General features: G+C 48.4%; 1 protein-coding gene across 2 annotated transcripts in view; it reads right to left on the bottom strand.

Annotated features, from left to right (window-relative positions):
• The window catches only part of utrn (utrophin), a 47,594-nt gene that overhangs the window by 13,709 nt on the left and 17,594 nt on the right, over positions 1-16,291 (bottom strand). For both annotated transcript variants that reach the window (XM_076145853.1, XM_076145852.1), the window contains exons 8-14: positions 15,980-16,054; positions 13,754-13,955; positions 13,481-13,566; positions 11,923-12,080; positions 8,996-9,162; positions 7,016-7,127; positions 4,016-4,152 (exon numbers count right to left, since the gene is read on the bottom strand). In XM_076145853.1, the coding sequence (XP_076001968.1) occupies positions 4,016-4,152; positions 7,016-7,127; positions 8,996-9,162; positions 11,923-12,080; positions 13,481-13,566; positions 13,754-13,955; positions 15,980-16,054 (937 nt within the window). The remainder of the gene's footprint in view (positions 1-4,015; positions 4,153-7,015; positions 7,128-8,995; positions 9,163-11,922; positions 12,081-13,480; positions 13,567-13,753; positions 13,956-15,979; positions 16,055-16,291) is intronic.

The raw sequence follows: 16,291 nt of genomic DNA on the forward strand, positions 1-16,291 counted from the left end.
ATAAAGTGTCGCTTGCTGTCACATTCCTGGCTTATGTGTCACATATTTTCACACATTTCATTGAATTAAAGCTTAAAATACCAGCAGCATTCAGCATATGTCACAAATCATCTCTTTTCTCGTTTGTTTCCAGCAGCAAGGGCTGAAATATCCCGCCAGCTTAATCATATGAACTCTAGGTTCTACTTTTACTAATGAGTACAAGTTCTTCGCAAAAGCAACACAACTCAGCGCAATAATACGATCCTGCAGTTAATACACAAGTCCTCCTGCTGCTCATTAAGCTCTCTGTGTTGCTACATGCTTTAGTCTAGATGTGTAGGAATCCTATAAAGTCCCTGTATTAGTACTCCATGATAATTGCTGCTATTTGTGGAGAGACGGAGAATACCGGCTGACATTTGTAGACAAATGAGGCGGCTTCTGATTTCAAAAACAAAAAAGGAAAGACAAAGTTTGAAAATTGAGGGGGTGGACTTGTAGAATGTGCAAGGGAAGAGAGGGAGCTCGACGTGTTTCGCCTTTGTTCCGGAGATAAAACCAGAGAGAGAAGTTGGCAAGGTAGAGACGTTCCTCACAGCGGGAGGAAGCCAAAGCAGTCACACTCCTCCGCCTCAGAGGGAATTCACAATGTAGGAGGTAGAGACATAAAAGGGAAAGAGAGAGAGAGAGCGAGGGGAGGGGGCGGTCTAAAGGCAGACTGGGGTAAAGGTTTCTATGGACCCTTGCTGACATTTTTACTGGAAGCATCAGTTCTTTTTTTTTTAAACTTTCCAGGGATGTGTTGTCTTTTTCACTCTGGGAGAAAAAGTTAGTGAAGCCCAGGTGAGGCACAAAACAAACACTGATTGGAAATGAATGAAGGAAACGGAGGTAGAGGCTCTTAGCATCTACCGTGCACGAGTGTTAACAATTTGTCCAAATTCAACTTGAACTGAGCATATACATTAATAGAAATAGGAAGAAAAAACACACACGCACACTAACTAACAGATTGCACAGAGGTTGTATAGCTGACACCACGGTTTCTATGGCGGTGAAAAGGATCCGTCTGTACAGAGATAGCTGTGTGTTATTCTGTTCGGCTCCTACATTCAAACACGATAAGTGACAAGGTCATTCATCATGGTGACAAAATGATAAGACTGCAACTCCGCTTCCGTCTGTCAAATACAAAGTATGTGGTAACAGTCTGACTGAGCGAGCCTGAATGCATCGGCAGGCAAAACACCCGAGGACCTCAGACGGCTTTGGAAAGAAGAGACGTCAGCGTCGGCGTCTCGGCAGGCAGACGTCAACAAACCTTAACTGACCTCAGCTGAGGGGATAAACACTAAGGAGATGTAAAGCTCTCGCACACAAACACGCGCACACACACTTTACATTTCCTCTGAAGGACCTCGCTCAGAAAGCACAGCAGCATGAAGCTACTCATGACATGCTGGAGACGCCAATTTAAGAGAAACTTAGAGAAATCAGTGTGTTCTGTCACCACTTACACACACACACACACACAGAGCAGCATAATGTACTGGCCATCGTTTCCGATTACTATTTTATGAGTTGGATTCCCCCTTTATCTCCTTCATAAACAATTAAGCCTGGACAAATGCTGCGATCGTCACTCTGTCATACTTAGCGGCGTTCCTCTCTCCTCTCTCTCTCTCCCTCAGCTCTGGCTGCACTGTCAGAGGAGCTGAGGAAGACTACCTGTGCCTGCTGACAGGTCTACCTGTCTGTTTAAGAGAGAGCTAGAAGGCTGAGAAGTGTGTGTAAGTGTGTGTGTAAGTGTGTGTGTGTGAGTGCAGGAAAGGAAAGAAATGAAAAACACAGCTTTGATTTCTGTGTGGAGCTTTTTTTTTTCTGTGCTCATCAGATACACAATCTTTTGTTGCGTCTCCTCTTGTTGTGTCATTTTGGGGCGTTGATGAATTTGCCTTCTTTTAAGAACAAATTTGCTGAATTAATGTCAAACTATTAGAGCTCTATTCAGACCGACAAGGGCCGACAACAAAGCCACACAGAGGCCTTGGATGCAATACGCTGGTTCCCTTGTCATTGTAACGGACAAAAGTAGGCAGGCTTGTCAGTTTATGAATCATCTGGGACCATTGTTAGAATCTTACACAACAAAATGTGAATGTGAATCACAAGGCCACACTTCACTGAACTCGAGGGGACGATAAGAGATTTGAGTCTCACAGGCGTGTAAAGGAGGAATGTGAGGCTACATCACGAGCGACAGAAAGTAAAAGGAGGAAGACTTCTACAGTTCTTCCTGTTGACCAAGGGAGCGTTGCGTTGCTGAAAGCATTAACGCGTTCGAGTCGTGTCCTAGTCGATCTGGCGATGTAGGCTAGAGAACGTTGAGTGGGAAGGCGTATGGTTTGTCTCCAGGATGAAATGGAGGCTGTGACAAATCAAAAAATCCCCTCCGCCGCAGAGCGAGGGGGAGAAGTGTGAGTCAGGGGTGAGAGTGGGTGGGTTCTTTTGAGCGAGTCAAGGTGACGAGAAACGAGCCTGTGTGTGTGTGTGTGTGTGTGTGTGTGTGTGGGAGGGTGGAGGACAAAAAAAAAGGGAAACCGGGACACAAAAGTGCTCCTCATGTACTGACTGACGATGTGACAATGAGTGAGAAAACTGTGAGTGAGTGATATTTTGACATACACACACACACAGTTTCTGCCTTTCCCCCCCCCAAATGTGTGTATAGATGGCCGTGTAAAGAGCGAGTCTGCGCTCGCTCCCTCGGCGCCGATTCAAAAAGGGATTTCCACTCTTTGCCACGATGCCGCCACCTTTTCAAAAAGGCGTTTATCAGCCAGGTGCCACCGCGGGGACTCGTTTCTCAAGAGCGGAGGAGGAGGAGGAGGAGGAGGAGGAGGACACGGAGCAAGGTGGGAGGCGAAGGAAGGAAAGCGGCTGGGAGGATGGGAGGCAGAGTGAGAGAGGGAGCTCAATCTATCTGAGAGGCGACTGTGTGTGACCGGACATCGGGGGGAAATCCATTGTAAGTGAACAGGTGTGTGTGTGAGTGTGTGTGTGTGTGTGTGTGTGAGAGTGTGTGTGTGTGTGTGTGTGTGCATTTTTCCCCATACAAACAGTGGCTCTGTGCGATGGCAGATTCAGCAAATTATAAAAAGACAGACCGGGCAGAGGAATGTGGAGTTTGTGTGTGTGTGTGTGTGTGTTTGGGAGAAGGACTCGCACGCCCCAGCAGGGTGGACGAAGCAACCAGCCTGGTCGGGGGGGCGGGGGGGGTGGCACATCTGCATAATGTGTGGGCCTGGTCTCCTGGGGGGATTTATGGCTGGCAGCAGAAGGGACATAAATCAGAGAGAGAGAGAGAGAGAGAGAGAGAGAGAGAGACAGAGAGAGAGACAGAGAGACAGAGAGACAGAGAGAGAGACAGAGACAGAGAGAAAGAGAAGCAGGCCTGGACACAGATGATCTACGGCTTCACAGTGGCACCTGATGACAGCCTGACAGGTGAATACACACACAAACGAGTGCGGAAATTAACGCCGTGGCTTGTGTGTGTGTGTGTGTGTGTGTGTGTGTGTGTGTGTGTGTGTGTGTGTGTGTGTGTGTGTGTGTGTGTGTGTGCGTGTGTGCGTGCGTGTGTGTGTCCGTGCGTGCCGGGGCGTCACTATTTTGTCTGTTCCTCATACAGAGATTGCTGATTGGTGGTTATATATGGCCTATAAAGGAAAACACTCAGTCAATCACGGGCCAGACCATCTGGAGCTGCAGCAGCTCCTCCAGCGGGCACGAAACATTTCACCAATGATCCAGAGGCGTGTTTCATCACCCCGTCTGTCCCTGAATCACACACACTCCTGCCATTTCCACAGGCATGTTAAAACTCCGACTCAACACCAATTAAGTCAGCAAAATCGACTTTTTCACACCACAATCAAAGCAAAGTGGCTTGTAACAACTAAGAATGAAAGAACGGTGTTGGTCTTGGTTTGGATTGCGTCACACACTTTAAATGTCGCCTGGTGGTACTTACGTCTCCATGTTGTCGCCCTCCAGAACCGTCTGGACGGGGAGGTAACCCAGCCGAGGGTGCTTTGCAAAGTACTTCTTGGACCGGAACTTGTTCTTCAGCACTTTGGTGAAATCGCGCATATCCTCACCTGATGTGGTCTGAGAGAGGAGGAGGAGAGGAATAGAAATAAGCATTTGTGGCTCTTACTGCTGTGTGTGTGTGTGTGTGTGTGTGTGTGTGTGTGTGTGTGTGTGACTGGTTCGGCGTCCGTGTGCTGCATTTGCGAGTGAAGAAAAATGATATTATTGTAATGAGGTAATTAGTAAAGGTGTTCCTCCTGCAGTCGTGGCTTCTGCCTCGTAAGCAAGCGACAAATTAGCCACAGTGGTCTGAGCAGAAGGGAAAGCCATGCCTCTGCAGAGACACACACACACACACACACACACACACACTTGACAGATATGCTTAAATGAACAGACTGTAATGGGTTCACACGGCTTATTAGCTAAGCAAAGCGACAATCACATCCAGCACACACGCCAACGCACAAGGCAACAACAGAATTTGTGTACCTTTGCGTGAGTGTGTGTGTGTGTTTGTCGTTTGTGTGCATCTACTCCCTTCGCGTGTGGCTTAACAGATGCGTTTCGACACCTTCAGACTTGCGGTAAATCTCGGCGCCAACTAAATGCCACCGGGAGCCGCCAGTCAAACTCAAGAGACTCCGGAACTGCGTCTCCACTTAGGCGAGGGGAACGCATTCAGACCGCAGTGATCAATGCGGCACAGCACGATGGTGATGCTTTTCAGATTCCTCAACATCACCGACAATGCAAGCCGGTTACAATGAAATGCCAGTCCCATAAAAGTCAAAACCTAATAACAAAAAAAAGCAATATTGTGGCCATAAAATAAACATTGAGACAAAGATGAGAGAAGGAGAGTTATTAAACGGCCGCTCCGAGCCGCGCAGCAGCTGCTATCAATCTTCTACTCGCACGGGCCGCAGCTTCATTATTCAATATGGACTTCATCTTTTCAAAAGGCATAAAAGCTGAAACACCGTTTGGGTTGTCGCGGTAACTATAAATATGCATTATTATGTTTGGTGGCGAAAACGTTCAAGCGGTTGGAAACCTAAGGCCATCACGTTGATTGACACCGGTTTTATTGGATTTGCACTGGGTAGATATGACTGATTGTGGCGTCTCCATGGCGACATCTGTATCGGCTTGGAACAATTAGGGTTTTCAGGGTATTTCGACGCCGTCCTTGTATTTCCCTGCAGTGCCTTTTCACATTCTGGGAACGTGGCTTTCATTTGCCGAAAAGGTGGAGAAACAACGGGAAATTGACGCGACGGAGAGCAGGTGGGAGCCATTCTGTCTCATTGTGATGCTGAGGATGAGGAGGAGGGGGAGGAGGATGAGTCATCTCGCTACAGTTATGAACTCATAACATGAACACACGCTGAGACAAACATCAAACAAAGACGATAACAAATAATCAATGCGGCTCCTTTCTTCTTCATCATCTTCCCTGTGCTTGAAACACGGTGGGGACAAATTTGTAACCGGGGTCCAACAGCGCCCCCTAGCTGCCAGGGTGGATGTAGAACGCCTGTAAACATCCCCCTGCTCAGCCCAGTTGAGGAGCGCTGTGAAAACATTACGAGTTCTCTTCTAAAGCTATTTCAGCATTGACCCGCGGAAAAATGAGTTATTGATCTATTGGGGGTTTGAACACGTTGGGACAATCTGATGCTCTTTGGTAATGTGCAGCAGTTTATTGCCAAAGTCTAGCCCGCATCTGGCACCGACCCGCTGCTCCTTTTATCCTCGCACCCTGGGGTGGGCGCTGCTGTCAAAGCCGTTCATTATCACGCCAATGATAAGTGACACACACACATACACACACACAGCGTCACTTTGACTGATAAGTTTGAACTTTGGCTGTATCAGTTGTTTAATCACGCTCAAAGTTTTCCCGCAAGATTTGCTGCGGCTTCCCAGCCTGTCGCGCTTCGATTACTGCAGCTTCATCAAAGCTTCATCACCCTGAACATTGTAGTGTCATCAGATGAAGAGGCTGGTTACTCTTCCTCCTCATGGTGAACTAAACCGCCCCCCTTATACAGTCTGAATGTAGAGTAGGGAGTGATGACGTTCAACAGAATAACTAGGGGAGATTGAAAAGAATTTAGAATTTATTAATCTAGAAGTTCCTGAAGGATTTAATTAGAATCCATCTAAAATGTTGGGAGTCTCATTACTGCAACGCTCAGGAGACAAAAAGCCAATTTGATATTCAGGTTTATTGAATGATTAGAGAGGAATTTCTAAATTTGTTCCAACTTAAATGAAGAAAATGTCTGGGGGAAGGGGGGGGAGATGGGGGGGGGGACGCTGGATACTGTCTGAAAGCCTCATTCCACTCTGTGAGCTCTTAGTTAAATCACACGCATCACTAAGTCAGGATCTGCAGGAACGCACAAGTGTCTGCCGCTTCAACGGGAAGGCAGAGCGGCTCAAAGTACGACGAAGCTGGTGGGCATCTCAAACCGAGCGAGGAAGAATCGGTTCTCCCTACAGCGGCTCTCCGAAAAGTCAATATCTATCCCATTTGCAAAACTGAGAAAAGCCCGAATTAAAAAGACGGGAATGTGAAGCGAGTTTCACCGCAGTCACTCAGAGTTTGATCCTCACCAAACTCGCGTCTGAGAGGAAGGTGGAACTAAAAGCTTTCTGCTGAGATTATGCCGTATCACTATTAACTGTGGAGCTATCAGTGCCTCTGTGTGTGTGTGTGTGTGTGTGTGTGTGTGTGTGTCGGAGATGATGACACACCTCATGCACATTTGCAATACTGTTTAAGAAAACCCTTAACCCTAACTAACCCAATATGCATAATGTAGCATCACATGGAGAATGAACATGATGTGAAACGCCATTACATAGATGATCAGCGTGTGTGTGTGTGTGTGTGTGTGTGTGTGTGTGTGTGTGTGTGCGTGTCTCTCACCGGCGTGCAGTACTCCACCATGGGGTAGTTGAGCTTGTGGCCCTTGGCGGTGCGCCCGGAAAAGAAGCAGCTCTGACACACGTCATAGTTGAAATGCTTCAGACTGCGGTACCTGCAGAGAGCGAGACGTGAGGTGAGAGGAAGGGAGACAGCTTGTGCGTGTCATCCCAACGACGCCGTTCATCACAACTTCAGGCTGCGATGGGGCCTCCTGGGGAGATTCTGATTTCTGCCTGGAACACGCACACATACACACAGAGCTCTCGACAACACAACAATGAGGCCATTCCCGCAGCTGTATTGAGACAGCAGCCATTCAGACATAATGGCTTAAGTCTCTCCTCTCCAGCGGTCCCCAAGGTGAGCTAACTGATGAGCTGCGGGATCGACGCCGTACATCAAAAGAAGGAGACGGCACGACGAGCGCGCCGGCGCCGAGTCAAACGCACCATTACCTACTGACGGGCGGCATATTAGGGAAAAGAAGGAGGCGGCTCGTTCACCTTCACAGCAGAGACGCCTGACACGGGATTTAATTAATGAGTCGATGCACTGAACAACTTTGGGCAATTACAGCATCTGGATCACTAAAGTGCTTAGTGGACAGTCTTTACTAATAAGCTCCGTATTAAGAGGCTGTTGTTTGAGATTTAATATGATGAATAGATCAGTCGATAACTTCATGTAAAGGTTAAACGCTTATGGATTGATTTGCGAGCAGAAACAGAGATTAACTGTAAATTAGATCTGTTGCAGTCATGTTTGTGGCGTGACCACCAGGGGGCGCTAAACAGTGACGGGCCTCCATCTCGGTATCATGGGCGGACTGAATTGTTTGTTTAACGAGCGACATCACCTTGCTACAATATTATCACATTAGCATTGAAGAATCTGCTAGACGTCATTTTGGTGGTAATATCCATTAATCATGTTGATGAAAGCAATAAACACACACACACACACACACACACACACACACACACACACACACACACACACACACACACACACACACACAAATATTGCATGTTGGCTTGAGATTGGTGTCTCATTAGTCTGGAGTCGTGCTGAAGTGTTCTAATGGTGAAGCTCACGTGCTCATCACTGGAAAACGACAACAAAAGGAAGCAAAAAACACGAAATTGGACTTGTGACACGGCCGTCTGTGAAACGTCAAGACGGCACAAAATGCCTGCGATGCATTTCCCTTCCTTCTTCCATCTCCTCGCCCACCCCCACCTCCTCCTCCCTCCCCCTCCTCCGCGCCTCCCCTCATCGATCAACGACACGGCTGGGGAGACTTGTGCTTCATCAAACGTCCGACCGCGTTTCTCTTTCTGCTGGCAAAGCAAAGGATCCGAAGGGGACAATCCTGCCATTTCTATTCCCGCCCACTTAACATGGTGCGCCCGCGTCTGTCCTGAGGACAAAAGAAATACTTTTCCTTGATAAATGGGAACTATTCTGACTGAGAAAATTTGTTTAACGTGCAATTTGCCATTTCTGTTGACCGGCAAACAGGTATAAAAGGAGGTTAGCATTTGTGTTTGTGTTGTGCGTGCGTGAGGGAGGCGCCGCCGCTGTATGTGGTCCGGTATGCATTATGTCGCAGGGGATTGACTCGACTTGTGGCGTAAGCGTGTGTGTGTGTGTGTGTATATGTTTCATTGCAAACCTCCCGATGGTATTTAGTCAGTGGGTGTATCAGCCGCTGACATTTAGATAAATGCCTGCCCTCCAGAGCAGACCTGCCCTTTATGCTCAACCAGGAGCCACAAAGACCAACATTGTGTGTGTGTGTGTGTGTGTGTGTGTGTGTGTGTGTGTGTGTGTGTGTGTGTGTGTGTGTGTGTGTGTGTGTGTGTGTGTGTGTGTGTGTGAGAGAGAGAGAGAGAGAGAGAGAGAAAATAAGGGGAAGAAACTGGATTTGTGTATGTTTGATCATATCGCGTCCTGGGTCGGTGTTTGCGTGACGTCTACCTGAAGCCAACGATGGGACACTCCTTGCAGATGTTGCACTTGGCCTGATGCTTGGCCGTCTCCGCCGCCGCCACCCGGTGCAGGACGGGGAGCCAAACCATGGACTGAGGCTCCAGACGCATCCAGTCCACAAACTGCCTGGGCTCCAGCTCCACCTTATTGGTCACCTGGTACGGCAAAAGAGGGAAAAAGTCAAAGGTTTAGCATCGATATGACGTCTGAAGTCATGCTCGGAAATCAAGACGCACACCTGTTTACAGCAGAGGGGAGGAGCCGGCTGTAAGTCGTTGCTCGTTACCTAAGCCTCATAAAGACGCAGAGTATTTTGAGATGACCATCCGTAATAAAGTGATGCTTCCCTCTGGGGCATTACAGCTCGGAAATGTGGATGAAGACTAAATAACCTTTACAAGCTCATTACTCATGTTTATTGGTTGGAATATCTCACAGTAAACATTGACAGGTTTGAACAGCTTTACTGCCTTTGTCTTGCAGGCTGCGGTGGGCATTTTTTACTTCAGGACAGCAAGCGTGAAAAATCCTCCTGAACTTTCTTTTTACGACTCCTCAGAGGGATAAAATGCAGCTTCACGTCCAAATGATCATTCTTTCCATCTACATAAGCATAATCTGTCTCAAACTAAATAAATCTGTGATTCTGTCCACAAGACGTGTCCACAAGGAGGACAATAAGCACAGGAAACAGCAGAAACAGACCAATCACAGAATTTTCATTAACTCCAGGCCATAATGAGCCAGCTGGAGGGCCCGCCGCAGTGTGTGAACCTTTACCAAGGCCGCTGAGAGCGCTGGACAAATCAAAGACAGCATTTCAATCACGCCGGACGCGCTCAAAGGGTAGCAAACGCACTAAAGGGCAGCTCGTTAGTGTGTGTGAGCGTCGACCAACTCGCAACCGCACGACCTCCGAGTGAGGGGAGAATCATCAAAATGGGAGGAAGGATTCGTGCGCTCCCATGATTCCTCACCCCGGCTGAGGTGTTGCATCTCCATAGTAACGTATCCTACAAAACAATTAATTCATGCTATTCAAAAGCTTCCCCGTGGAAATACTCAGTTTCTCCACGCAGCCTTAAGGCCAAATAAACACGGTGAATTGATCCCCTGCCCCATAAAACATTTGTAAAGCAAACGCAGCAGTTTTCCTCTTCTCCTGTTTTAATTACCTCATTGCTCCCCATTATGGCGCATAACAGGCACAGAGCAACTATCGGCAACTGTCAATCTACAGGCAGCTCGGAAAATCATCAGGAAGGAACAAAACGTTACTCTGCAGCACCACCAGTGGCCAGACACGGAAATGTCATTTCTGCTTCGAACATGTAAAGATTGGGGCTTTTCTGTTTCTTTGCAGGATCGTGCATTTACAACATTCAGCGGGGGGCTTTTATGTGTGTGTGTGTGTGTGTGAGTGTGTGTGTGTGTGTGTGTGTGTGTGTGTGTGTTTAAAGGTTAATTAATTGTCAAGAAGAATTATATAATGATCACACATCAGGGTAAATGGCCCAGGGCAGAAATAAAGGACACACACTCGTTATGTTTCGAGTTAAGTGAGTTTTATGCCCATTTGTGACTTGCCAAACATAAACTGTTAAAGCCTTCGAATGAGGAAGGAATCCAAAGGAACCTTTACCCCCCTGACACCCTAAATAACGTTTCAATCCTTTACCCTTCCATCCGTCCTTCCTCGGCCAGATTAATGTAGCTTCTCCGTCTCCTGCTTCCTATACGTTGGTCCCGTCCTCACCCCACCTCGCCCTCCTGCGGGCCATCTAACGGCAGAATTATCGCACTTACGAATTAATTACCGCTGGGGAGCCAAGGCTGAAAGGATGAGCGCATAAAGGGATGGATGGATAAATGAAGGAGAGCGACAAAGGACCGCGAACGAGAGGCAAATTTATGGCGGGCCGAGCCATTCATCACAGGCCCATTAAACCAAATGGACTGGGTGACTGCACTGTCACTGGCAGGGCAAACTGACATACAGGTGGCACAGTGTGTGTGCGCGCGCTGGGTGTTTGTGTGTGTCAGTCCACTTTCTATCTGCCATCATGGTGCGATGATTGAATGATTAATGAAGAAGCGGCACACAGCTGGCACAGCGATTCAGTTACAGTGTGTGTGCACATTTGGTCGATGTGTATGTGTGTGCTAATATGTCAATGGGAGCTAGAGAGAGAGAGAGAGAGAGAGCGGGAGAGAGAAAGAGAGGGAGAGAGAAAGATAGGGAGAGAGAGAGAGAAAGAGAGAGAGAGCAAGAGAAATAGAGAGAAAAAAAGAGAGGGAGAGAGAGAGAGAGCGAGAGAGAGCAAGAGAGAGAGAGAGAGGGAAAGAGAGAGCAAAAGAGCAAAAGAGAGAGAGAAAGAAAGAAAGAAAGAAAGAAAGAAAGAAAGAAAAAGAGAGAGACAATGTCATTCTGGTTGGCTATTTTGGGAGGTTTTGTGCAGAATTAAGTGAAATTTATTGCTTCCTAATTTTAATATCTTGGCTACCATCTTCCTGGAGGTGTGAGCTAGGGGGGGAGAGAGAGGGAGAAAAATGAAATAGTGAACCCGGGGGGGGGAGGGGAGAAGATGAAGATATTAAATGCCACTGAGGTCCGGAGATAAAACCTTGCACAGCAGTTCGTGAGCCACAGTAAAACACTAGAGGACAGCCAGCAGAACGGCACAGGCCCGCCGAGGCTTCACGGTTGGTCAGCGGAGCTTTTGACATTAAAGCTCTTCTAGAGGGATGAGTGGGGGACGGGTGGGGGACGGGGTAGCTGGGAAACGTGGAGGTGACTAAGCAGGCATGATGACAATGGGCTGCGTCAGATACATAACGCCGTGTCATCAGATATTATTCTCCCACTCTACTTATTGCAGTTTCCAGAGCGATGCTTGTGTGATTTGTGTACATACGTGCTGGAAGCAGCTGCGGACGCTGGGCTCGATGTTGGAGCCTCCGAACGCGGCCACCTCGCCCAGCTGCCTCGGGACCTGGATGGCTTCGTGCAGCAGCAGGCCCAGCTGCCTCTGGTCGCACGTGTCACCTGCCGACGCCACCTGGCTGAAGAGGTCTGAGGAAGAGCAAGGAGGGAAGGAGCAAAGTGAGTGGGAGAGAGAGAGAGAGAGAGAGAGTGGGGGAAGGATGCAGAGCCGGGTGGGTGATGTTTACTAAAAGAGATGCAGACACACAGTAAATAGATTGAAGGAGATAAAGAGTAATGGAGCAATATAAAGTGGGAGGGAATGTGTGTGTGTGTGTGTTGACATCAGGAATGAGGGAATTAGATGCTGCCCCCCCCCTCGTCTTTACTTCCTTACTTTAATCTTTCTCTCACTGCTCTGTCACATTCGCCTACAGACTGACGACTCTGTACATCCAAGCCAGACACACACACACAACGCAGCAAACCCTGTGACAGCCAGTGATATTTCAGATGAAGTTACGGGAACGTCTCCGCGCACGAAAACCGAGCCGGCCGAGCGGCGAGGGAGATCCAGAGACGGGAGGGGAGGAAGAGGAGGAGACCAGGGCTTCAGTCTGTTCTTCTTATTGCTGCCTTTGATCTCTTGTATGAGGCTGAGCCCTGTAGAGTGTGTGTGTGTGCGTGTTAGAGAGCTGCAGACTGTGGACTCTCACTGTCACACACATTCTGTGCACTTTAACTGAACATTCTTGCGACCCAATTTATTAAAGCTTTATTCTGTTCATCTTCTTCTCCTATTATAATGTTCATTCATCATCGCTGTATTATTTTATTCCACCTCACATTTAGCCTACTTATTCTGTTGCTTTGAAGGTTTCTTTTCACATTTATACTTTTCATTGTTTTCAATTGTATCTTCTTTATTATTATTACTTTGTACAGTTTTCTATTGCAATCAGTTTGTAGGTAAAGTGCGATAGAAATATTTTGATTGATTGGCACTGCAGGTAGCATGCTTCGTTAGCTGAGTCGTGTATGTATGTGTGTGTGTGTGTGTTTCTATGCGACGGCCTCACATCTCTAAGAGTACGGGGGTCAGTCAAGTGCGAGGGTATCAAGCACAAACCCTCCTCCAGCCTAATAGAAGCTGCCAGTGGAACGAATAGGCTCAGGGACTTCGCGGGAGGAAGAGGAGGGAGGAAAAGACAAGACCAGGGATGAAGAGGCAGCGGTCGATGGCGTGAACAGTGGTGACGAGCTGATGAAGAGCCGGAAGCCTAAAAGACAACTCGGAGCGGCAGCCCGCAGGAACTCTCCCTGATCCCGACAGACACACTGGAGCTGGGAATCAAATCCATGCAGAACTGGAACAATGTGGGAGAGTTCTAGTGTCCAATTAGAAGTCTCTCTCTCTCTCTCTCTCTCTCTCTCTCTCTTTCTCTCTCTCTCTCTCTGATGGGGGGGGGGGGGGGGGAGTGGGGGGGGCTGTGGTGTGTTTAGGTGCTTGTTAACTGTGGGAGATATCACGCCTCCATACCGACACTTACATTTGTATTTCTCCTCCAGGTGCCCCTTGGAGAGCGACAGCAATCCGATCTTCATGGACAGGACACGGATCTTCCCACTGCGACCACTGAGGGGCCAAAACACACAAACACACGCACACACACAGTTGTAGCTATTCTGACAAATGTTCAGGTGTGAGGTAACTAAACATAAAAGCAGTGACGGGAAATCATTCGATGCTTTGGAAGAACATAACCTTCAAACTTACATACGTGTGTGTATGTGTGTGTGTGTGTGTGTGAGGTTGCACGTACGTGTCATAGACGTTGAGCAGCCAGTTGAGACACATGTCCACACACAGCGGTACGTTGACCAGGTCTTTGTGCTCCTGCTCCAGGCCGTCGTAGATGGACGTCAAGCAGTTGATGACATCGGGGACGGTGAGCAGCTGGCTGTTGTTGGTGAGCTTGTGCTGCTCAAAGGTGTTCTGGGCCACGCTCAGGTCCAACAAGTCCACTGAGGGAGAGACGAGGGGAGGGGACAGATGAGCAAAAACAGACAATGGAGAGGAGGAAGTAACACTCATTAATAACCTTTCCAGCTTGGTCTCAATGTTCCCGCTTCGCTAAAAATGCCAAAGCGTCTGTGAGGACACACAGGGGGGAAAATGGCAGACTATTCATGCCGCACACGCCATTTGATATTTTGTGAAAAGAACACTTCAAAACACCTGAGCGTCTGTGGGGAGGGCCGACAGAGAACACACTCAGGGATCGTGAAAGCCGCAATATCAATAATTTCAATGGAAGAACTGAACAAAAAAAGACAAAGAGGGGGGAAAAAAAGGAAAGAAGTAGTCGGGGCCGGAAAAACGCTGTAACCTTCCTCGTGTCGGTGCTCGACCTCTGACCTCCCTGTGGAGGCGGAGAGGAAGAGGAGTGAATTCATCTGAGCGCACAAAGGCTCGATTCTCTCTTCCTTTTGTGTGATTATAAAAAAGGGAAAAGTTGGAAGTGAAAAGTTTCTGAAACTGCAAATTCGTCGGAAGCGTCTAAGATGGCGCCCGGTACTTCGATTTTTGATGTCTGCAGGGGGAGCCGTTCGCCACCGTCCACGATTTTTAGTGTCAATCAACACCGCCCACAAAAAATGTAATGATTTTTGTCTGTAGGATTTTGTCGTTTGTTCCGCACTGCCGAACACACTCGGAATATTAATTTTGGGCGGCCGGTGGCTTCTGCTCTTCCGGAACAAATCTCTTCCCCCGTTTGCCCCGCCCCCTCCTCTCCCCGTGTTAACCTCTAATCCCCAGACGGCAGCGATTACGCCGCCGTCTCTCCGCGTTACGGCGTGACACGAGGTGAAACGTAGCTCGGCGTCAGCCTCAGTAAACATGCAGATGAGACGCTGAGAGGAGACGACGTGATAAGATCCTCCAGCCGCCCCCGGCACTATGTTAACCCAATTAGCCATTTTATAGTAACCCTGTCACGGTATATGCGTGTGTGTGAGTGTGAGTGTGAGTGTGTGTGTGTGTGTGTGTGTCTTGCTCAAAGACCTGTGAGGATGTTTGTGCACCAACACCATTCTGGATCATTCCTGGCTCGTAACAAATAATTTTACTGCTCTTTTGCCGGATGTGTGTGTATGTGTGTGTGTCTGTAAGTTTTTTTTGCACTGTGGCTGTTCTTATCTAGTGGATACAATTGAATCCCAGTGCCCCGAGTCGAAGCCACTCAGCCTGATGCGATCGAGGTGCACACACTCGGCCTCGCCAACCACCGGGGCGACTTTAGATAGAGAACTAAAACGCCTGGATCACTAAAACTCATTAGCCACCCACAAACGCAATAACACACTTTGATGCTCACCGTTATTCAGGTGCGGACGCCTAACACACACACATTCACCCATAGAAAGCGTGGCAACACACTTTCCCACACCGGAGTAACTTTGCACAAACGGCAATACGAGGAGGACTGAATCACTGTGTGTGTGTGTGTGTGTGTGTGTGTGTGTGTGTGTGTGTTGCTGTAATTAAGTCAACAGCTGGTTAATAGTAAATATTTGTCACTGTTGCTGCTGTGTAACGCCTGCAGGAAGCTCACAAGGGACTGGCACACTCGCCCAATGTGTGTATGCATGTGAGTACAGTCAAAGCTGGAGACGGCAACAGCAGCTCCGATTTAACTGTTGTTGCTATAGCGCCACCAGTTGGTCGACGTTTTGAAGAATGAGCCACGGCCGCTCAACCAATAATAGCAAGAGAAGTTGAGTGAAAAACAAACCTGACGGGACATTTTCCACCTGTGATCCATTATGATCCCGTAATGAAGTGGATAAAGAGAACCAGCAGCTGTGACCGTGTGTGTACATCAGCAATGTGTGTGTGAGTGTGTGTGAGTAGGGGTGGGGGGGAGGGGATCAAGCCAAACTATCCTTGGCTCCGGGTCAGTTCTGGAACGGCGTCTGGCAAAGCCTCAAATCATTACTGCGTCCATCATGGGCACCTAAAGCTGGAGGGTGCGCGTCGTACTCACAGCACAGAGCTTTCTGCAACCTGCGGATCTTCATGGCCGTCCGGTACGCCGAGAACCTCACATTGTTCAAGTCGGCTACAGAGAGAGAGAGAGAGAAAGAGAGAGAGAGAGTGATGAGCACAAGTGCAGCAGAAATCAAGACCTTGTCCTCCGACGTGCTTCCGTAGCCGGAGGTGCAGAGAGTTTGTGTATGTGCGAGTGTGTGTGTGTGTGTGTGTGTGTGTGGGGGGGGGGTGAACCTCACTGCAGGACTGTGTAATTAGCTTGGTGAGCTCTGTCTCAGCAGTGGGGGGGGTGGAGGACCTGCTGCCA

This window comes from Genypterus blacodes, unplaced genomic scaffold, assembly GCF_046128005.1.
Source record: "Genypterus blacodes isolate CSIRO-AG114 ecotype Tasmania unplaced genomic scaffold, CSIRO-AGI_Gbla_v1 ptg000031l_1, whole genome shotgun sequence".
Classification (NCBI taxonomy): domain Eukaryota; kingdom Metazoa; phylum Chordata; class Actinopteri; order Ophidiiformes; family Ophidiidae; genus Genypterus; species Genypterus blacodes.